Source organism: Staurois parvus, unplaced genomic scaffold (genome assembly GCF_062004578.1).
Source record: "Staurois parvus isolate SC_StPar_1 unplaced genomic scaffold, SC_StPar_1.0 ptg000430l, whole genome shotgun sequence".
In the NCBI taxonomy this organism is placed as follows: Eukaryota; Metazoa; Chordata; class Amphibia; order Anura; family Ranidae; genus Staurois; species Staurois parvus.
In genome coordinates this window covers 4,010,673-4,034,658 of record NW_028318226.1, presented here as the reverse complement: position 1 = coordinate 4,034,658, position 23,986 = coordinate 4,010,673, and the positions used below count along the sequence as shown (strand labels likewise).

General features: G+C 44.7%; 1 protein-coding gene across 1 annotated transcript in view; it reads right to left on the bottom strand.

The window, feature by feature from the left end:
* Window positions 1-22,430, bottom strand: part of RTN4RL2 (reticulon 4 receptor like 2) — a 121,104-nt gene extending 98,674 nt beyond the window's left edge. Inside the window, exon 1 of the mRNA XM_089687546.1 lies at window positions 22,275-22,430. Coding sequence (XP_089543672.1) covers window positions 22,275-22,398 — 124 coding nt within the window. The 5' untranslated portion in view covers window positions 22,399-22,430. The remainder of the gene's footprint in view (window positions 1-22,274) is intronic.
* Between the last annotated feature and the right edge of the window lie 1,556 nt (window positions 22,431-23,986).

Here is a 23,986-nt window from a genome sequence, read left to right as displayed (position 1 = left end):
TTTCCTGGGGTGACAACCCCAAATATGGGATTTTCTTTTACCTTCACTCTTAGTGACACACCAAGGGTAAATCTCCCTAATGGGGGTACAGACAGCAATAAAAACCTGACAAGTGTTCTAATTCCTCTTCTAAAACGAAAAAAAAAAAAAGTTTTGCCTTTAGTTATGTAACCCATTGAAATGTTATTACTTGCAGTACATTAAAATGGACATTAGATGGCAGTGGTCTGCCATTCAGGGTCACTCACATGGACAGAACAGCCCTCTGGAACTTGTATGCTGTATAGCAGGACTCACCTGTTCAGCAAAGCAGTCAGGGACTACATTTCCCAAGGGAGGTAGCATGTGGTCGGGAGCATATAATATATCAAAAGCTGGGAGATTGGCCAAGAGAGTGCAGGGAGAGACTAAAGAAGTAGGTCTGCTGATGGCTGAAGTGCTGAAATAGGCCACGGAGTCAGAGTTGGAGAGAGAGGAGGAGTGGAGAGAGCCTACTGACCACCCTATCTGCTACGCTGTCAAGCAGGCCAATCTGACAGCAAAAGACCAGACAGGATGCCGAGTCTAAGCTGGAGAGTCCACAGACTGACCCGTTTGCAGAGAGAGAGAGAGATGGACCACTACAATCTGCCAGGCTACTTGATTGGGTGAGAGAGACTGTTTCTTGTTAGTTGTTTTCTGAACACTGGGAATTCAGCAGTTCTCTCAGATTGGAGACAGTGGTTTATTTCTGAAAGCAGGCTTGCTAACAGTTATTGTTTCTTTATGGTGAATTCCCTTCCATTAAAGTTACCTTTAATTCCAACATAAGCTTTGCATTGGTTTACACTAACTTGTGTGTGAGTCCATTTTACAAATGTGATTTACTTGGTCATAGGAGCATGATGGTGTCAGCAGGTCTTGCAACAAAAGGTTCAGGTTGACAGGGAACCCAAAACAATGTACTAAGCAACCCTTAAAAGGGTAGTGCAACATGTGGGGGCTCGTCTGGGATAGCACTGTCAAGAGAACCTGTGAGCCTGCAGAGAGAGAAAGCATGAAACCATCTGAGATTGTTGCCTAGTGCCAAGAGGAGAATGGAAACTCAGAGCGGTGTGTGGTGCTTAGTTTACCCGGGGATGATTGGACAGAACATAGGTCGAGCAGATGTTAACATCCTGCATACCAGACCATAAAGGGAATGTCATCATTATCAGAAGCAACCCAGATGCACCCAATTCATTAGTGTTGACTGAGTGGGCTAAAGGGATCTGTTCTATGCTCCAAGAACAGAGTATACATCTGACTGGCACAGCATTGGCACAAGTGTTCTGATCCAGTGCTATTGATTCAAGTGGAGTGAGTTTACAGAAAGGTAACCCTGAGACAGAGCTGTCCACTTCCACTGCAGTTAGAGGAGGTATATCTGTCACTTCATTGGCTGCATTAGGGAAGTTTATAGAGACCTTGCTGAAATTCTCCACTTTGATTACTAGTCACAACTATGGCTAAAATTGTTTTTTGGAAAGACCCCTCCACCCCTAGGGGAATATGACTTCGATACATGGTTTGACCAGGTCTTCCAGGCCATAGAGGAGTGGGAAGTAGCAGATGCTGTGAACAGACAAAGGGTAGTGGAAAATTTGTAGGCCCCCACCTCGGACATTGTATGTAACATAAAATGGGAGAAGCCCGGCTGCACTGCCCACGAGTGTCTTATAGCCCTATGTGAAGTATTCTGGTGAGTTGAAAACTGTACAGAGCTGACTTATCTATTTGAGCATACCTATCAATGAGAAGGGGAGAAACTGTCTGACTATGTTCAAATGTTGGACAAGATTCTCCACCAGGTGGTCATTCAGGGAGGAGTGAAGACAGAAAGCACCACTAAAGGTCTATGGACTCAAGTACAGAAAGGAGCTCAACCTCTTGACACAATTGTACAGGAACGTGGAGTCAGTTATCCCTATGGTACTGTGACATATTCAAAGCTGCTGAAGACCATTAGAGAGGAAGAAGCTCTGATGGTGGCCAAAGCCAGGAAGGCCAAAGTCCAAGGTGGATCCTGGCCCTGGGCCTCCTCTTGTGTCACTCAAGCTGTTCCAAACAGATTGGGGGTGTCTGAGGCACAGGTCATGACCACCAGTTGGCTCAAGCCATGATTCAACAATCTTTCTGTGAAGTCCAAAAGACCATGGGACAGGATATGAAGGCTCACATCACCATGCAGAAGACCATGTCAAAGATGGGGCAGACAGTGTCAGCCATGTCAGCTGGAAGAGGGCAATGCCATCCAGGGTACCCCTGATGTTGTTTCCAGTGTGGAGAACCAGGACACTTATGGGCTCAATGCCCACAGACAGAGCCAGCAGCCGATCTGACAGCTGAAGTGATCCAGATCTTAAGAAGGCTATTCTTCCCAAAGATGGCAGCCAGCTGCGGGCCCAAAGAGCATTCTGAGCGCCAACTCCCAAGGTACACAGACTTTAGAAACTAAAACTACACAGACTCCTACTGTCAGGTATCCTCCAGAGCCCAGATTCCAACTCCACTGACTGGGACTCTAGTGTGGGAAATCAATACACACCACTCCAGAAAGCTGGAAAAGCTGACTCTCTGAAAGCGAGTGATCAAAATTGGGAAAGCTCACATCAAAAGTGCCAAGAGTCAGCCCGAAAGACTTCCAGATGAACTGGTAGGCACATCTCCAGTGGTCTTCATCCAAGTAGAGGGAGTATATACCAAATCTTTGCTGGACACAGGGGCCCAGGTGACTCTACTCTATAGGGATTTTTATGACAAACATCTGAAGCATGACTCAACAAGAAGTTGGAGAAACTGGGGAATTGGGACCCAGAAGTGCCTCTATGATGGTTGCATACCTATCTGTTTGGCCAACCCTGACAGGAAGAGCAGAGACTTTTGACACTCTGGTGATTGTTTGCCCCAGACCCGTGGGGATAAAGCAGTGTTCACTACTAATTGGAACTAACACCAACTTAGTACATAGACTCCTCACTCCACTAGCTGAACAAAATACATTACCTATCGAAAGCATTTACCCACAGTTCCAATACATTTACCAGAGGGTTGAGGGTTCCAGAAGAAGAGGGGAAGGTTTGGAAAAATGGTCCTGAAGAAAAAGTGCTCCAGCCCGGAGCAGTCATCTGCCTGAAGGCCAGAGCCAGGTTGATCTGGGACCAGCCGGGGCCCTTCGTGATACTGGAAACAGAGAAAAGAGAAGGAATGAATATAAGTGGTCATGACAAAAGCCCTGCAGCACAACAGAGGCAATGTCCTAGTCCAAGTTGGAACAGCACTAAAGAACCCATAACCCTGAGGGCTCGGGCTCTATTGGGGCATGTAAATGTGGCCACCCCAGTCAGTACACCTGATAAGCAGGATAACCTTGGTAGGAGAGAGTTCGGTCTTCATGATTCCCCTCTGTCCGAAGATTGGAAGAAGAGGGCCAGAGATAGGCTGACAAGTTGGGAGAGAGTGTTTTCCCAATATAATTAGGATGTTGGGCATGCCAAAAGTGCTCGATATTAAATTCGACTCAAAGAAGATAAACCATTCCAGGAATGAGCCCAATGAGTCCCTCTAGGGGACTTAGAAAATCTCCGAAAGCAATTGGCTGAGCTAAAGAAGGCTGAAATTATTCAGAAATCAAGAATTCCCTTTACCTCTCTCATTGTTGTGGTCCACAAGAAGAATGGTACCTTGTGGATGTGTATCGACTATAGAACCCGGAATAGTCGTATTGTCCCAGACCAATATACTTTACAACCACCCGGATTGAAGATGCTTTGCAGTGTCTATCTGGAGCCAAGCGGTTTAGTGTCCTGGATCTGAAGAGTGGATACTACCAATGCACACTGAAGATGGAGAAAAAAAAACGCTTTCATCAGCCCTCTGGAGTTCTTTGAATTGCCTCAAGGCCTATTTGGGGCGCCTGCCACTTTGCAGAGGCTGATGGAGTACACGGTGGGAGACATGAATCTAATTGAGATTCTGTTCTATCTAGATGACATTTTAGTGTTCGGAAGAACTTTAGAGGAGAAGCTACAGAAGGCGTTCCAAAGGTTTCATGACAAAGGCTTGAAGCCGTCTTTGGAAAAGTGCCAATTCTACAGGAATTCAATCACCTATCTGGGGTCCTGTAGTCTCTGCAGACATGGTGGCTACAGACCTAAGCAAGATTGACTACCTGGCCTCGACCCAACAATATCACAGAATTGAGGTCATTCCTGGGATTCTGCTCGTATTACCGTTCGGTTTGTGGAGGAATTTGCAAAGACAGCTGCCCCCCTTACTGACCTGTTGAAGAATATGGAGGGAAAAAGCAGTGAGCCAAGAAAGAAACCCCCCCAAGAAAGGTCCTCAAAGACCCAATTGAGGCCTTTTCTTGGACAGGGCAGTCAGTGGATCCAGCAGTGTGAGCAAGCTTTCATCAAGCTAAAGCGATGTCTGACTCAGGCCCCTGTACTTCATGTGGATGCCAGCCGTGAGGGACTGGGGGCAGTTCTCCACCAAGAGCATGCTGCGTTACTGTAACCTGTTGCTTTCATGAGCCAGAACCTCTCCCCTGCTGAAAAATGTTACACAACGCATAAGTTGGAGTTTCTTGCTTTGAAGTGGGCCGTAGTGGCCAAGTTGAAGTTTTTGTTATATGGAGCTGAATTCCTTGTGAAGTTAGATAATAATCCCCTAACCTATGTTTTCACCACAGCTAAACTAGATGCAACTGGACACCGATGGCTGGCTGCGCTATCTAGCTTTCATTTCAGCCTGAAATACAGACCTGGAGCAGTGAATAAGGACGCAAATGCTATATCTAGAAGACCCCACGGCCGTCATACTACTGGACCAGACTGGTTGCAGGTATCCCCCGAGGAGGTCCAGACCATGAGTCAAGGAGCAGAGTACATAGCCAAAGGGGTGGCGTATGCTACAGTGGTGGGAGCCCAGACTGCCTGTATCCCATCATATTACTGCAACATATCTCAATTGAAAGGTGAGGAGTTACCACAGCTCACCACCAATGATATGCAAGAGGCTCAGGGTCAAAATCCCCTGTCAGCTCATGAGAATAGCCTTTATAAAGAAGCACCCCTCTTGTGGACGGAAGAACCCCTGATGCTAAGGTTGTCCATCGGGGGTGGGATAGATTGAAACTGAGGGAGGTGGTCTACCGGAGGGGCCCCTCAGACAAAGTGAAGATCTATGGCAGCTCTTTCTACCCACATAATTCAGGAAAACAGTGCTGAAGTCACTGCACGATGATCATGAGCACCTGGGGCAGTTAAGAACCTACTTGCTGGTGGGAGATCAGTTCTATTGGCCACATATGAAATCGGAAGTGGAGGAGTACTGTCGCACCTGTCTGAGCTGTATACAAAGAAAGACGTTACCAAAACAAGCTTCCCCCTTGGGCCACCTCCAGAGCCAAGGACCAATGGAGCGGGTGTGTATTGATTTCTTGTTTCTGGAACCCTATTCTAGTGGATGGGGGAATGTTCTAGTAGTGACAGATCACTTTACCAGATATGGTCAGGCATTCCCTACAAAGAACCAGCAAGCATCTACTGTGGCAAAGGTGTTAGCAGAAAAGTTCTTTGTGCGCTATAAGCTTCCGCAGAGAATCCAATTAGATCAGGGTAGAGACTTTTAAAGCAAACTGATTAAGAAATTATTGACCTTGTTAGGAATCAAAAAGTCCAGAACTACTCCTTACCACCCTCAAGGTGACCCTCACCCAGAACATTTCTTGTTCAAACAATTTTATTAACAATAAACCAGAATGACACGGACAAGGAGACATAACTAGTGTACACTGGACATTGTAGTAACAACAGGACATAAGAAATGAAGGTCACAGTACAAATGTCATTACATTTCTGACAGAAACAGGTAGTTAAGAGTTGATAACAAAAGACGTTGTAGTTTTGGCCAGTTGGGGTAATGGCTCACAAGGGCATTAAAGAAAGTGGGGGAAATTTAGAGGAGGTCAAACAGGGGTGGGAAGAGGGGAAGGGAGGGAGGAGCAGCAACTATGACTCCATGAACGTTTATTGAGTGTACGGCACCTATGTGCTGCGTAAGGAGGGTTATTGACAATACCCATGGCGCACAATACACAAATCAAGGGAGAAGGAGTGATTCATCAAAGTTAGGCGGGAGGAAGCGTTCTACCCAAGGACTCCATATGTGTAAGAATTTAGGGATCGTGTCAAGGATTGTGGCTTCCACCTTTGCATGTATCATGGCTTGTGTTACTCTGGTTTTGTCGGCTGTGACACTTAGGGTGGGGGATTTCCAGGATTTCGCTATAACCTGCTTGGCTGCCGTTGTGACTTGCATAAGGAGCTTGAATTGCGAATTAGAGATGCCAGGGGGGCATTGATTAAGTAGGGATGTTGTCGGATCGGGTCGTAGTGTGGTAGTACTGAGTGTGGATAACATGGTGAAAATTTCAACCCAGAAGGTTCGTGCTACCGGGCAATCCCACCACATATGGTAGTGTGTTCCTGGGTCCGTACAGCCTCTAAAACAGTTGGGCGAGTAATTAGGGGTAAATTTTGCGATTCTCGCTGGGACCAAGTACCAGTGAGTTAAGACTTTATAGTTTGTTTCTAGTGCAACAATGTTCTGCGAAGATGATTTTGTGTTGGCCCAAATGTTGTCCCAATCAGATGAATCTAGTCGTTTATCTAAATCAGTTTCCCACCTATGGGTATAAGGAGGGGGGGATGTGGTAGCCGAAGTAGTGAAGAGGGAGTATAGGCATGAAATGAGACCACGACTGTGAGGGTCTTTGCAACACGCCCGTTCAAAGAGAGACATGGCGTCTGGTTGATTGGTTATTGTTGCATAAGGGGCGCAGAAGTGTTGTAGTTGTAAGTATCTGAATATCTCAGAAGCTGGAAGACTATGCGTTTCCCGCAGCGAGGCAAAGGATTTAAACTTATTCCTCTGTAAGAAATGATGTGTATGGAGCAGGTTAGCAGAGGTCCAAGCTTTGAATAAAAGAAGTGTCTGCCAGGCCGGGGGAAAAGCTGGGTTTTCGGAGAAACGAGAGCAGAGGATTATGTAGCGATTGGAGGAGATAACGGGTTTTCAGTTTGTCCCATAGGGATAAGAAGTGGGAGGTGATGGGGTTGGTTATAGAATGGCAATCCATTGGCCTTAACCAAAGTAAGTTAGCGGAAGATAAGGGGTCGCACTCTATCGATTCAAGGGCAACCCATTGAGGGATTTCAAAGGTTGCATGGTATTTAGGTAAGTGTGCTAGATGTGCTGCTTGATAGTATTTGCCGATATCGGGTAGGCCTAGACCTCCATTGAGCTTAGGGCGATACAAGGTGGAGCGGGGTATACGAGGATGAGTATTGCCCCATACATAGGAAGAAATGCAACGCTGCAGTGTGCGGAGGTACTGTGGGGGGACTGGGAGGACTCTAAACAGATAAAGAATTTTTGGGAGGATTGACATCTTAATAACTGCAATGTTGCCTAACCATGCGAGGGGGAGGGAAGACCATTTGGTCAGAAGAGCAGAAAGATGGTTTAGCATCGGAAGGCAGTTAGCTGCATAAAGATCTGATAACTTGGGAGTCAGTTTGATTCCCAAGAAGGGGATATGACGCTGTGACCAAGGGAATGGTAAGATCTGCTTCAGATGGGCCAGCTCTATAGGGGGGAGAGAAATGTTGAGTGCTGTTGTTTTTTTAGGGTTTATTATTAGACCGGAGAGCGAGCCAAACGCCTCGAGAAGCCAGAGTAGGGAAGGAGAGGAAGTAAAGTAGGGACAATAACAAAGATCATCAACTCACATAGCAGCAGTATCCAGTTCAAACCCCATGCTTTCGGATGAGGGAACGAATGTATGGGTGTACAACAGCCCTGAGGAAGTCACAATGTATTGTGACGCAACGCGTCGGCCTGACGTAGTGACGCACTTCCGGCTTAGCGGCCATCTTGGTACACCTGTACGCCCTGTTGTACACCCATACATTCATTCTCTCATCCGAAAGCATGGGGTTTGAACTGGATACTGCTGCTATGTGAGTTGATGATCTTTGTTATTGTCCCTACTTTACAAATAAACTTACTACACTATGGGAGGATCTATTTTATGTCTCATATGAGAGATTGGTGCTACACTTGATCTTACCTGGAGAGGAGCCATTAGTGGAGTGCTGACCCCTGAGGTATTTGAGTGCGACAAGGAGCGACCATTTGGAGTGATAGCAGGCTTGGAGGATCCGTGAGAAGGATCCAATAAAGCGCTTTGACCCGCAAGGGTCGAAGTGATAAGGTGAGAGGCTTATCCAGACGGTGGTCGGATTGTCATATCCACTTGCACACAAATACCAGCACGAGTCTGTGTCATCTAAATGTTACCATCAGCATATATTGGACTTTAAGAGCACTGATTAAGTTGTCTTTATATTGTGGTTTCACTACACTATATGCACGTGTGATTTTATATATATATTATTTACACTGAATGGATTTATACAGAAAGACATATATGCTTTTCACATGTCTTGGGTTATTATAATTAATTTTGAGGGTTGTAATCAATCAACACTAATTGTTTTCAATCATCATCACAATCACAGTTTGAGTGTATTTTTGAGTTCACATATAATTTGTTTGGATTCTTGCATGAGATCACTTGGTTAAACAGTTGATTTGACAGTTTTTCACTAATTGATACACTTGGTATATATATTTATATGCACTTATTTATTATGTGAGTAGTGCTACATTTTTTTTATCTTATATGTGTATGGTAATCATTGGTACATGATTTAATGTTAGCTGCTTCTCTTCTCTTTGTATAGAGTTGAACACTTGTGAGCGCAGGAGGTTCACACCATTATTGTTACATCTAGGAGCTGCCCTACTGGCAGGAGGTAATGACCCTCCGGGTCTTTGATTTCAGTGCACAGCGTAAAAGGTGTAGTGCGATGGAAGGCAATCAGTACCCCCCTGCGTTTGGTGGTGGCAGAAGCTGTATAGACCTGAGGATAATGGGGGCCGAAAAACGTGGGGGTGGAGTTGGGGGTGTAGTGTGTTTCCTGTAGACAGACCACGTGAGCTTTAAGTGTAGCAAAGGTTCGGAAAGCCTTATTACGTTTCTGTGGTATATTAAGGCCCTGTACATTCAGGGTAAGGATATTTAACGAGCCCATGGGGAGAGTGTATAATAATTTGAATAGTTTGGCACCACCAACTGGGATGGAGCCTGATGATTACTGTGGGAGATGAGAACGTTGTGGAGTATGTTGCGTGAAGTCATGGAGTCTTATTGGGGGGAGGGAGGAGGGGGACGGTAAGGGAAAGGTAACATGGAAGAAGGGGTATAGGAGGCCATTTAAGGCCTAAAAAGTGGGTTCCCGAGGTCACCCTGGGACAGGGTGGGCTAGGGAGCAATAGTAGCCCAAGTGCTATTAAACAGCCAGTAACACAGGGGCTAGGGTGGAGTGAGCAGGTACGCGGACCGTGGGGATGACAGCAATAAAGTAAATATATGGTGGCGGGTCCCGGTAGAAAAGACAGGTATAAAAGCATCTGAGGAAATCGGGGTGTCCTAGACTCAGACGGCACTAGCAGCACTGGTGAATCAACTTGGGTGTAGAGGTGTGGCGTCTCATGCCGCCAAAGCCAAGGCTCCCAAATATTAGCTAAAATAGAGCCCAGGAGGAGTGATGATAAAAAAATAAAAAAAAGGGGGGGGGGGGGCAAAACAATCCCCAGGTTGTGGGGCAACCAAAATCCAACATGTGGAGGGAGAAAGGACATCATGGGTGTTAACCTTGATGAAGATCAAAAGAGTACACCGTTTGGTGTGTATGGCAGAAAGAAAAACGTGGGACGTAGTTCAGTCCATGGTGTCTTGCGAAGATAGGCCTGGTGACGAGAAACGCCCTCTTTTGTGGAGGCTGAGTTGACCTTTGGTTGTGTGTGTGGGACAAGACTTCCATGGCGAGCAGGACGTGGACCTCCGTTTGGTACTCTCTGAAGGTGTTGCTTTGGAATGTAGTTGCAGGATCCGCAAGGTGTCTAGTAGGTCTTCTGGAGTCTTGCAGGTGTAATCTCGGGTCTGGTATCGGAACCGCACTGCAAAGGGGAAGCTCCACCTATACAGTATAGCGTGTTGTTGAAGTACCTGCAGGTGAGGTTTCATAGCCCTGCGCTTGGCGATAGTTGTGGGACATAAATCTTTGAATAATTGCTAGGTATGACCCTGGAACTGTAGAGATTCTACATTACGGGCAGCTTGTAGGAGTTGCTCCTTGGTACGGAAAAAGTGGAGCTTGGCTATAATGACGCGTGGTGGACCTTCCGTTCGTCGTGATGCTAACGCCCTGTGAACTCTATCCATTTCCAATCTTTCGATTGGGATAGCTGGGACCGGATAGCTCCGGTCGCGTTAATAGCGTTGCGTTTTCGTCACACAGGAGGTCAAGGTCTTCCATTTGTTTCCCTAGATAGTGTGGCAGTGATGCGGTCCGAGGTTTGCTTCAGAGCTTTGTGCAGCATTTTTTCGAAGCGTGCCAGTAGGTCAGGGGGTGTAAGGTCAGGCATCAGGGTATGTGCAGGGATATCTGTTTCAGTGTCAGACTCACCCTCAGATGCGCAGGGATGGCTGGGCTGCGGATCCTGCAGGGCTGCGTATGTCCCTGCTGCCTGCTTACTTCCACATGCTGGGGCGGTGGCCATCTTTGTTGAGGCCTTTGCTAGGGCCTCTTCAATTATTTTGGTTGGAGGGGGGGCCTGGTGTCGGGGTGCCCCTTTAACCATATTGCTGCTTGCCAGGGGGGGCTGTTATATAACTCTCAGCCCCCGTTCTCTCCTCAGCCTCAATGCAGGCGCCAGTCAGTAGGCGGGCCTATATGCAGCTCGCTATGGGGACAGAACCCCCTGTCAGATTTCTCCGACCTGCAGCTACAGATCCGCCGCTAATCGGGCCGGATCAGGTCTGGAGAGGATTGCCTTGGGGGTTGGGTACCCCTGGGCTGTGTCACGGGCCGGGATCCGCTGCTCCGCAGTGCTGTCTCCCGACGGGGAGACGGAGCTTCATCGGGACATGTCCGTCCCGCCGGCCGCGCATGCGCACTCCTACCCAGAACATTTCAACAGAACTCTTCTGAATAGGCTGGGCACCCTGATGTTGGAGAAGAAGCAGCAGTGGAGTCAACACATTGCTGCAGTGGTACACGCCTACAACAGTACTGAGAACGATGCCACAGGATTTTCCCCCAAACGTCTGATGTTTGGGTGAGAGGACAAATTGCCCATAGACTTGGCCATTGGCACTGCTCCTGATCACTTAACCCCTTTATCATATAAGGGGTATATTGAAAGACTGAAATATCCGTTGGAGTCTGCTTATGAAAAAACTTGGCGAGCCTCTTAGCAGCTCAGAGGAATAAAGAAATGTTACAACACCAAGGCAAAACTTCAGGATTTACAACCCAGGGATCGAGTGTTATTAAGAAACATGGGAATCCCGGGGAAAAAGAAATTTCAGCTCACTGGAAATATCATCTGTTTATTGTCTGCCGAAAGTTACCCGATCTACCTGTTTATCAGATTCGACCAGAAGGGTAGAAAGGTCCAGTCAAATCATGGCATTGCTATCATTTTCTGCCTTTATCTGACGCTGTGAGGGTCCCAATTCAGATAGATGAACCACCTGTTGCAGGGACTCAGGCTCCAGATCTCCCCCAGAGGAAGAGGGGGTGGAAATGGAAATAGACTGGCAATCACTTCTAACTGTTATAAAAGACAGCATTTAGCATCTGCCCCTGCCTCGAGATCAACTGCCCCTTCTACAAGTTTCCATTGGAAAATTCCATCTTTTTTGGAGAGAATCCCTACAACACTTTCTGGGCCCACTTCTTAGTCAAGCTTCAATATTGGAGACTTTCTTCTCCCTAAATTTAAAATTGATTCTCCAAGGCAATCTGAAAGCAAGGAGGCTGCCAAGCTCCTAAACTCAGAAAAAGTCAGAGAATGCTTTCCCTCAGGGGCAGTTTAGAGAAAGAAGAGATAAGGGCACCTAAAAGACTGACCTATGATGTTCTGGGAGAAAGCTATGAATATTATTATTATTATTATACAGTATTTATAGGCCTTCCATGGCATTCAAAGAATCTTTGAAGCTCCCATTTACAGCTTGTTGGAGCAGATCCAAGAATCCATAAACTCCCTTGCTGACATTACATCTGGGGAAGTTTTTGAAACTGTTACCTTATTGGATGACATTCAAGAACCTGTAAACCCCTCTGCTGACACATCCCTATTACAGCTATTGCTCTGCTCTTTGGGCAATTGGACTCTCCTAACCCTGAGTGGGAGTCACTAGTACAGCAGCTGAGTAACAGTGTGTATTTGCCAATGATTGCTCCTCCTGATTAATTGGGCTTACCTCTTTGTCTAATGTAAGTATGTTATGCCAAACGTTGTCTGTCTTATTCCAGTTCTTTGGGGACCAAAGATTTCAAGTGGGGGGGAGTGTGTAATCCATTAAAATGTTATTACTTGCAGTACATTAAAATGGACATTATATGGCGGTGGTCTGCCATTCAGCGTCACTCACATGGACAAAACAGCCCTCTGGAACTTGTATGCTGTATAGCAGGACTCAACTGTTGAGCAGGGCAGTCAGGGACTACATTACCCAAGAGAGCGTGTGGGCGGGGTCATATAAATATTAAAGCCCGGGAGATTGGCCAGGAAAGTGCAGGGAGAGACTGAAGGAGAAGGAGGTGTGATGATGGCTGAAGTGCTGAACTAGGCTGTGGAATCAGAGTTGGAGAGAGAAGAGGAGCAGAGAGAGCCTACTGACCTCCCGGTCTGCTACGCTGTCCAGCAGGCCAATCTGACTGCAGGAGACCAGACAGGATGCCGAGTCTAAGCCAGAGAGTCCACGAACTGACCTGTTTGCAGAGAGAGCAAGACGGACCATTACAATCTGCCAGACTACTTTATCGGATGGGAGAGACCCATGCACCCACTAATCAAGTGAATACTGACAGTTTGCCACCTTAGCCATCTACGTACACACAGTTGTGAACAATACACATAGTTGCCTAGTTCTTGCAGCTGCCATCTTTGAGATATATCTACATTGCAGTTTACTGTACAAGCTGACCGCAGGGCATACAGTTGCAGGCAAGGTTACAGCTGTGCTACTGGAACAACAAGTTACCGATCTTCAACAAAGCAGTTACCAAGAGTGGTTATATTTGATGCATATATCGATGCCGTTTTGACCTTTGTGACCAAGTTACCTTTAATTCCAACAAAAACTTTGCATTGCGTACACTAACTTGTGTGTGGGTCCATTTTACAGTTGTGATTTACTTGCTCACAGGAGCATGGTGGTGTCAGCAGAGGTAGGTCTTTCAGTTGTAGCAGAGGTTCGGGTTGATAGGGAACCTAAAACAAATTGCTAAGCAACCCTTAAGGGGGTAGTGCTAGAGTTATACAACACGATTCCTGTTCTATCTTTAAATAAATGTACTGCTCTTTAGAACATACGTACATGCTTTTTCCAGCCATGTAACAATGGCATGACTCCTGTCAATAATACCTACACAAGTCTGACATAGGAAGGAAACAATGGCACTCCTCATCCAGGGCAGTATCACTAAGACATTATTTTCTTCTTTTTCTAAGCACCTGAAATTTAATACAGTAACATGAAATATTCACTAAGTGTTAAACTATCCACATTCTTCTCCATCATCCAAGAACCTTTCTGTGCTCTTCCAGCTTATGTGTCAACATTGCAATATCATTTCAATATATGCATGCGTCATTTCCTAAAAAAACAAAACAAAAACAAAAAACCCCCTAAAGCTATTGTTGGAGACTTGTGACTACTCTTAACATCAACACCTATTAATGAATGCAAAGCTATTTTTACAGTGAAAGTATTTGGGATACTGCAGCACTGTTAGCTGGGCATTGACAGATAGATAATTGTGGATAGGTGAGCATTTTCAGTTAGAAACAGACAAAATATTTGTTTTCAAACCCAGCCAATTCTTTATTCCCCCCAGAGAACAGTTGGCTGGTAGTGACTACCGTATTTTCCGGCGTATAAGACAGCTTTTTACCCCTTGAAAATCTTCTCAAAAGTCGGGGGTCGTCTTATACGCCGGTATACGGCATGCTGACACTTTTTAGGAGGGCGGTGCGGTGCCGCCGCTGCCCCCCCTTCCGACGGAAGGGACATTAAGTACAGGGGTGGGCAGGGGCTGCTGTCTCTTACCTGGCTCCGGTCCCGCGATGATCCAGTCCAGGAAGCGCAGCTGCTCCTTCATTCGGTTCGGCCACTGGATGTTCGCGTGGCTGCTCGGCTCCGCCTCCTCACCGGTGATTGGCCGCCAGAACTGTAGCTCAGGAAAGGCTCACTGGCGAGGAGGCGGAACCGAGCGGCCCCGCGAAAATCGAGTGAAGGAGCGGCCAGTAAGTGTGCCGTGCAGAGGTGCTGCTGCAACCACATATGCTGGCTGCAGCAGCACCATACTAGAACAGGTGTAATTGGTGTCAGTGGGAGGAATAGTGCCCCATCATTGGTGTCACTAATACCAATGATGGGGCATTATTCCTCCCACTGACACCATTGATGGGGCACTTTTCCTCCCCCCCCACTGACACAAACGATGGGGCACTATCCCCCCCCCCCACTGACACCAATGATGGGGCACTATTCCACCCCCCACTTACACCAATGATGGGACACTATTCCTCCCACTGACACCAATGTTGGGACACTATTCCTCCCACTGACCGCAATGATGGGGCACTATTCCACCCCCCACTGACACCAATGATGGGACACTATTCCTCCCACTGACACCAATGTTGGGACACTATTCCTCCCACTGACCGCAATGATGGGGCACTATTCCTCCCACTGACACCAATGTTGGGACACTATTCCCCCCACTGACTGCAATGATGGGGCACGATTCCTCCCACTGACACCAAAGATGGGGCACTATTCCCCCCACTGATACCAATGATGGGGCACTATTCCTGCCACTGATACCAATGATGGGGCACGATTCCTCACACTGACACCAATGATGGGGCGCTATTCCTCCTACTGACACCAATGATGGGGCGCTATTCCTCCCACTGACACCAATGTTGGGACACTATTCCTCCCACTGACACCAATGTTGGGACACTATTCCTCCCACTGACACCAATGTTGGGACACTATTCCTCCCACTGACACCAATGTTGGGACACTATTCCTCCCACTGACACCAATGATGGGGCACGATTCGTCTCTCTGACACCAATGATGGGGCACTATTCCTCCCACTAATACCAATGATGGGGCACTATTCCTCGCACTAATACCAATGATGGGACACTATTCCTCCCACTGACACCAATGATGGGGCACGATTCTTCCCACTGGTGTGCATTAGAAGAAGGGTAGTCTTATACGGCGAGTATAGCCCAAACACTACATTTTAACAGGAAAAGTAGGGGGTCGTCTTATACGCCCAGTCGTCTTATACGCCGGAAAATACGGTACTTACGCCACACATAAGATTGTTGCCTAATCTGGTTGAAAATTTCAAGCTCTGGAGATTTATATTTCATGTCTATGGCCATTTCTGAGCTGATATAGGCAGGCATTATTTCATGTGTGCTTTAAGGGGCCAGTTACACTTTTGCATTTTGGTGTGTTGCTTAGAAGCGCTGCCACTGCACCAGGACATAAAAAAAAACAGACATGCAGCATATTTTTGCACTTGTGCATTAACATGCATTGTAGTATACTGCAATGCATGTGCATCAGAGGTCCATTGTGTTAGGTCAGTTTACATCAGGAATTGCACAGAAACACGTATTGTGTTTCTGCTAGATTCACATGCAGTTCTGTGCAGTGTAATTTCAGCCCATTCATATTGAATGGTCTGAAATCACACCGCACCAAAAGTAGTGCATGAACTACTTTTGAAACCCACAGCACCATGCGACCTGGTGCAGGAAAACGCACTGCATTTGCAAGCTGCGGTTGGGGTGTCATTAAGTTATTATTGACAACTGCTGCAGATAGCAACTGCAATGCATTTTGAATGTGGTGCAGGCTTCCAGCACAGTGTTCTGGTGTGAGCCGACCCTTACCCCTGGTTCTCACTGGTGCAGCTTGTCATTCTATTTGACAGTTTCAAATCGCATGACAAGCTACACCCTATTGTCGGCATTGGAACTGTTCAAGTGAAGTCACACGATTTCAAAGTCGGATCCAGTGTGAACCAAGGCTAAAACTGGAAATGCATTATACAATTTTCTTATTCAATTTCCTTTAGCTGTACTGTCAGCTATGTTATGCAAGGGCCTGCCTGTTTGCATACAAATTGAAAGTGTTTAGGTATGACCTCATATTATATGGTAAATCTAAAGGAAAATTTTACAAGAAAATTGTATAATGTATGGCCAGCCTTAAGCCAGCCATACATGGGTCGAATTCCAAACAAATTTTCTTTTGAAAATTGTAACTAAGAAATTTTGTTCGAATTTTGCACCATTAGTGGGCCGCAGCAATGGCCGATTTACGTGTGGCCATTGAATTTGAGTGATCAGGCATATTGGAAATTTTTTAACAATGAACAATTTTCTAATCAATGATGGGAGAATCGTGCGAGAAATACAATCAAAAAAGAAATAAGCCTGAGCTGTGACAGAGAAAGAAAAGAAGATTCCTGGCCATGAAAATTATTTTCTGTAGCAACATGAAATCATTGGTGGCACCATTCGATTACAAAACGCACAAAATTCATGATTTTCGAAAGAACATTTTTTCGGAATTTGCCCATGTATTAGTGTGCCATTCAAAAATAAAAATACATGTAACGTGTTGTGGTAACATTTACATTACTGCAACACACCTTACTGGCAAAGTACAAATGGACAATGTAAATCAACTTTCAGGTGTGACCTGAATACTTCATGAAAGTGTTATGCAGGACATATTGACATGTTTTACCCTCTTCCACTTTGGCAATCCTTGCCTAGGTGGGTATGACGTCCATTGCACTGCCCCCTCCCTACCAGCAGCCTCCTGGATCATTTGCAAGCTCTTGCATATGCAGTGGGGAGCTAGCTGTGGTTCTTTGGGAAGCCACAGTAGGCTCCCTTATCCATGATGGTGGCATCAGGGCTGTAAGAAGACCTGGATAAAGGAAGACAATGCTGGAGTCCAGGGACTTACCTGATTTTTATAGTATTTGTGGCTACCAACTTAAAAAACAAACAAAAAACAAGCAACTGAAGTTCCTCTTTAACTGGGGGACTTTTGTTTCCTTTTAGCTCTCCTCACCATAACGTATCTAGTTGTTTCCTTTAAAAGAGGAGGTACTTTTGAAAAAAATGAAACTCCTATTACAGTGGAAGAATACAATTTGATTTGTATCTTAGACATCTTATGAAAAGCAGGGGGCCACTTATACAAGCATTCTATAAGGTGATATATAAAACATCTCCAGGTTGCTGTATGCTGAAGGAACCTTTGGATGTTTTGAGCATTTTAGAAATGACAGTGTTTGCAGAATGACATGGAAAAGTAATTTCAATCATGATATTACATTTTAATTGCATAAGGCCCGCCCGCCCACAATGTGCTGTGGATGGGCGTCTCGTACAGACAAAGCCCCCTTCCTTGTGGAGGCCATGTGCATGCATGACCCCTCCCCTCTGTCACCCACTGTTATTGTACACAGTAGGAGTCTGTCAGCATGATTCATGGCTGGGATCTGTTGATTGTCCACTCACAGCTCAAAGCCCTGTGTTGACAATCGACAAAAGGCTCTGTCCTGAGGGAACAATCTCTGTTTCTCATCCCTGCAAAGCAGAGATGAGAAACAAAGAAATCTGTTAGTAAAAGCAGAACACATTACAAATATTACACACTGTTCTGCACCTATTTAACCCCGTGATCACCCTAGGTGTTGACCTCTTCCCAGCCAGTATCATTAGTACAGTGATAGAATTATCACTGATTGCTGTATTAATGTCAGTGGTGATGTCAGTGGCAGTTAGTCAGTTCCCCTCAGCGACAGTTAATGTCAGATTGCCCACCGCACTATGGCAGTCCCATTACAAGTCGCTGATCACCACCATTAGTATAGAAAAATAAATTATCATATATATATATATATATATATATATATGGCTTTTTCAGCCGGAACGTGGGGGAACGCAGTTCCGGTACCTCCAGCACTGAATGTATGTAAGGGCAAGGGGTGCTTGGAGGTCCATCAATGCTGGCTACTGGGGAATCTATAATCACTGGAGGGGATCTATTATTGCATGGCAGTCTGTTGTTGCTGGTGGGGGATCTATTGTTGCTGGGGAGGTCTATTGTTGCTGGTGGGAGATCTTTTGTTGCTGGGGAGGTCTATTGTTGCTGGTGGGAGATCTTTTGTTGCTGGGGAGGTCTATTGTCTCTGGTGGGGGATCTATTGTAGCTGGGGAGGTCTATTGTTGCTGGCGGGATCTACTGTTAAGGGAGAGGTTGATTGTTGCTGGCTGATGGGAGATCTGTTGTTGCTGCTGGAGGTCTATTGTTGCTAGGGTGGTATTTTCTTATGGGGGTCCATTGTTGCTGGGGGCGGATCTATTGCTGACTGCTGCATCGGATCTATTTTACTGCTTTTCTTGTTATCATTAACAAATTCCATACAAATTACTTATCACCACAGAATAAAACTTGGCTCTGTATTCTCTAAAAACTGGGAGGTGGGTAGGGGGGTGGAACCAGGGAGGTGGGACCATTGGAGGGTACTCAGAGGTGGGTAGGGGGTGGAGACAAGAAGTAAATCAGAAGTGGGGAGTTCCTGCATCTACTCTCTGAGAAAAAAAAGCCTGTGTGTGTATACAGTCAGGTCCATAAATATTAGGACATCGACACAATTCTAACATTTTTGGCTCTATACACCACCACAATGGATTTGAAATGAGACAAACAAGATGTGCTTTAACTGCAGACTGTCAGCTTTAATTTGAGGGTATTTTCATCCAATTCAGGTGAACGGTGTAGGAATTACAACAGTTTGCATATGTGCCTCCCACTTCTTAAGGGACCAAAAGTAATGGGACAATTGGCTTCTCAGCTGTTCCATGGCCAGGTGTGTGTTATTCCCTCATTATCCCAATTACAATGAGCAGATAAAAGGTCCAGAGTTCATTTCAAGTGTGCTATTTGCATTTGGAATCTGTTGCTGTCAACTCTCAAGATGAGATCCAAAGAGCTGTCACTATCAGTGAAGCAAGCCATCATTAGGCTGAAAAAACAAAACAAACCCATCAGAGAGATAGCAAAAACATTAGGCGTGGCCAAAACAACTGTTTGGAACATTCTTAAAAAGAATGCATCTTTTTAAGAATGCTCACCGGTGCATTCTTAAAAAGAACGCACCGGTGAGCTCAGCAACACCAAAAGACCCGGAAGACCACGAAAAACAACTGTGGTGGATGACCGAAGAATTCTTTCCCTGGTGAAAAAAACACCCTTCACAACAGTTGGCCAGATCAAGAACACTCTCCAGGAGGTCGGTGTATGTGTGTCAAAGTCAACAATCAAGAGAAAACTTCACCAGAGTGAATACAGATGGTTCACCACAAGATGTAAACCATTGGTGAGCCTCAAAAACAGGAAGGCCAGATTAGAGTTTGCCAAACGACATCTAAAAAAGCCTATGGACAGATGAGACCAAGATCAACTTGTCCCAGAGTATTGGGAAGAAAAGAGTATGGAGAAGGAAAGGAACTGCTCATGATCCTAAGCATACCACCTCATCAGTGAAGCATGGTAGTGGTAGTGTCATGGCGTGGGCATGTATGGCTGCCAATGGAACTGGTTCTCTTGTATTGGTGATTTGACTGCTGACAAAAGCAGCAGGATGAATTCTGAAGTGTTTCGGGCAATATTATCTGCTCATATTCAGTCAAATGCTTCAGAACTCATTGGACGCCGCTTCACAGTGCAGATGGACAATGACTCAAAGCATACTGCAAAAGCAACCAAAGAGTTTTTTAAGGGAAAGAAGTGGAATGTTATGCAATGGCAAAGTCAACCACCTGGCCTGAATCCGATTGAGCATGCATTTCACTTGCTGAAGACAAAACTGAAGGGTAAATGCCCCAAGAACAAGCAGGAACTGAAGACAGTTGCAGTAGAGGCCTGGCAGAGCATCACCAGGGATGAAACCCAGCGTCTGGTGATGTCTATCCAGACTTCAGGCTGTAATTGACTGCAAACAATTTGCTACCAAGTATTAAAAAGTGAAAGTTTGATTTATGATTATTATTCTGTCCCATTCCTTTTGGTCCCTTAACAAGTGGGAGGCACATATGCAAACTGTTGTAATTCCTACACCGTTCACCTGATTTGGATGTAAATACCCTCAAATTAAAGCACATCTTATTTGTTTCATTTCAAATCCATTGTGGTGATGTATAGAGCCAAAAATGTTAGAATTGTGTCGATGTCCCAATATTTATGGACCTGACTGTATATATATATATATATATATACACACACACACACCATAGTTCGTAGATGCTATAATTCTCACGCAAACCAATTAATCTACACTTATTGGGATTTTTTACCAAAGACATGTAGCAGAATACATTTTGGCCAAAATTTATGGAAAAAATTGTGATGATTTCATACTAACAAAAGAAAGCTCTATTTTGTTTGGGTACAGAGTTGCATGACCACGCAATTACCAGTTAAGGTAGCTCAGTGCTAAATAGGAGAAAAGGCCTGGTCATGAAGAAGGTAAAACCTTCCGGAGCTGAATTGGGTAAAATGCCTTTTGTAGCAACAATGTGTTAAATCTTTCTGCTAAGATTAATATTTTCTTTAAGGTCTGGATAAAATATAATCCTCAACATATTCTGTTTTGGCAAACAGAAGCACAATACAGTCTCATTACCACACATGAGCTAAACCAAATAGTGTTTTACAAAAAAAAAATACTGTTACTGATACTGTTTCATCTGATGATCTCAGTACAGAAAATGATTGTTAAGGACTTCAGCATTTTGAACATCTTTTTGCTTTGCCTATTTGCTGCCTTCTTTTATAAGCCCAATTATAAATATATTACAATAGATATTATGTTGTGCAGTTGATCAGTAGTCATATATAGGGATATATCCAAGAACAAAGATTTTGATACTCAGTGTATGTACTTAGCAATCCTCCGTATACTTTTATTTACTTGGAATAGATATAGAGAGTCAGGTGGCTTACAGTAGAAAATAAGAGCAGAGGTATTTTCCTGTCTTCTCACGCACCAGATCTATTCTAAGCAGAGGTCCTGTCAATTATATGTATTCCTTATGGCACTGCTATGTGGCCTGATTGTTGAAATAAAATTGTAAACCTGCATATTGCTTTCTTTTAGTGGTCAGTCTGTGGTCACTAGATCATTGTCTCCCAAATAGGGCTTGACAGACCATTAACAGGTGAAATAGTTTGTATTTTATAATAATCACATCTTTCCAATGGTCTGCAAAATATGACCTGCTGGTGGTCCTGGTGGAGTGTGGCCCACATGTCACAATTCAGCTGTACAATCTACAAAGTTTAGACTGAATGTTACAAACATGAAACTATCTTACATTCAAACTGCAGATAAATTACTAAAATAAGAGGTTGTGGTGTGTGGTCAGCTTTGGCTGTATAGTGAATTCTATCTAATGAGAAATCATCATTCTAATTCATTCATTAACTAGTTTTTAATTGTTTGCAAACACATTGGAACATTTTTTCAGCCAACGCATGTATATATTTCTGTAGAATTCTATCTTAACCTAAAGGTTTGCACAGCAAGGTTCCAATTCATGTAAGCCAGCTAAGAACTTTTAAACCCAAATCCTTTTTTATCAGCACTGTTTTTCTAGTTTTTTGCTTTTTGTTTTTGTCTTCTAATCATTTGTAGTAGCTTCTAGCCATTTATGTACCCTCTGAGAAGAAGGTCTCCTAAGTTTCCTAAATTCTGCCTTCCATATTATTTTAAAACTACCTGTCATCCATGATAATTGCTTATTCTATAAGATAACAACAATGGGTAAAATACTGTAACCCAAATCAATAATGTTTTTGGCTAAACTGATTACAGAAAAAAAAACTGTAGGTTATTACACTTTTCATATCTTTATGCTGATTTATTTTAACTAACAGTCACGTGTGCATTTACAAACAAAAAGTAATATAATAAAGGTTCTCTTACCTCGCAGGGTGAGCTTGCACTCTGTTTGCATCCTTGTTTCTAGAGTGACTGAGAGGTGCCCAGTGAAAGAGAGAGGGGGGATGTGAGAGCAGCAGCACAGGAGAAGAGGGAGGAGGAAAAACATAGGGAGCTGTGTGTAAGCAGATCTGTAGCCTTACCACGTGCACCAAGATAACTGCTAGGGCATGGATCCTTGTTAACAGCTCTGCCTATTAGCTTATTCTGTGTCTGGGTTGTCTTGACGGAAAATGGTTAAATTCTTTAACCCACTCAACACTGATTTAAACCATTCCATTCTTGCTCCAAGATTTCTTCACATAATTTTTTGATCTTGAGTGAAACAGAAGCTCTGAGTCTGGCACTTTTTCCCAGAAGCGCCAGCTTCCCGTTGTCAAAATGTTGTCATTAATTGCATTGATACAACAGAAGACGGATATGTCAAAGCTTTGACTTTGGAGCTGGAAGTCTCAATTTGCCTAATAATGAAGATTCTGGTTCTGGGGAGTCCACAGGAAGCTCCGTAAGATAAGAAAGGTATACCACCCACCTTTAGAATTTCTGAAAGAGGGACTACCTGGAGGAGGGTCATGTAGTGCAAACAGTGCACTGTGCAAGAGGCGGACATGTCTAATTAGTGCATGACATCGAGCATGCTTTAAAAGTACATGGTTAAAGTCTGATCCAGTGGTGGGCAACTGGGGCTCTCCAGCTGTTGTGGAACTACATGTCCCATGAGGTATTGCAAGACTGATAATTACAAGAACGACTCCCAGAGTCAGAGGCATCATGGGAAGACTTTGTCCACGCCTGGTCTGATGCTACTCACTGTACCATACGCAAGAGTCTTACAGATGTAGGCAAATGCAGATTGTTTCCTCCACTGGCAATTGACTCGACTGGAGCAGTACTGCAGCTGGAGAGGAAGTCAAGAGAAACCTGACTTCTCTATGGTTTCTTTTGTCCCCTGAAGCAGTGTTCTGGTTGGCTATACTGCTTCCAGGCGACCCTGGTGGCCATCTTGGTCCAAGCAGAGTCTTTTCAAGTCTCTGCACACAAGTGTTGGAGCGAAGAGGGACAAATCCTGGGACCAGAAACTCAAGGTCCCACCAGACCAGAAGCCATGGTTGCACCCAGTCCAGTAGTCACTGCCCCTGGTCAACGGTCAAGAGGTCCCCCTGTCTGATTGATACGGGGTCAGAGGTAACTGTTATGGAGTACGATTTCTAGGCACAGAGATTCAAGATTAGAGAACAACTGGACCACTCCTAGGGCTGTATGAATTTACCTGTATGCCATTAAGGTTTAGCAATGCTCCCAGCATGTTTCAGCAGCTACCAAAGATACAGTGCTCAGCCTAAATGAGTACACCCCCTTTTGAAAAGTAAGATTTTAATCAATATCTCAATGAACACAAGAACAACTTCCAAAATGTTAACAAAACTGAGTTTTATAGAACATTTTTTTTACCTCAGTACATGAAAGTAAGGTTAATAATAAAACTTAGATTACAAAATCTTCAGTTTTACTCAAATTAGTTGATGCAAAAATGAACACATCCCACAACAAAAACTACTACATCTAGTATTTTGTATGACCTTCATGATTTGTAAGGACAGCACTAAGTATTCTAGGGATGGAATGAACAAGTTGGCCACATATTGCAACATCTATCAAGAACGACCTCTTTTGGAGCCTGGATGCTGCATGGAGAG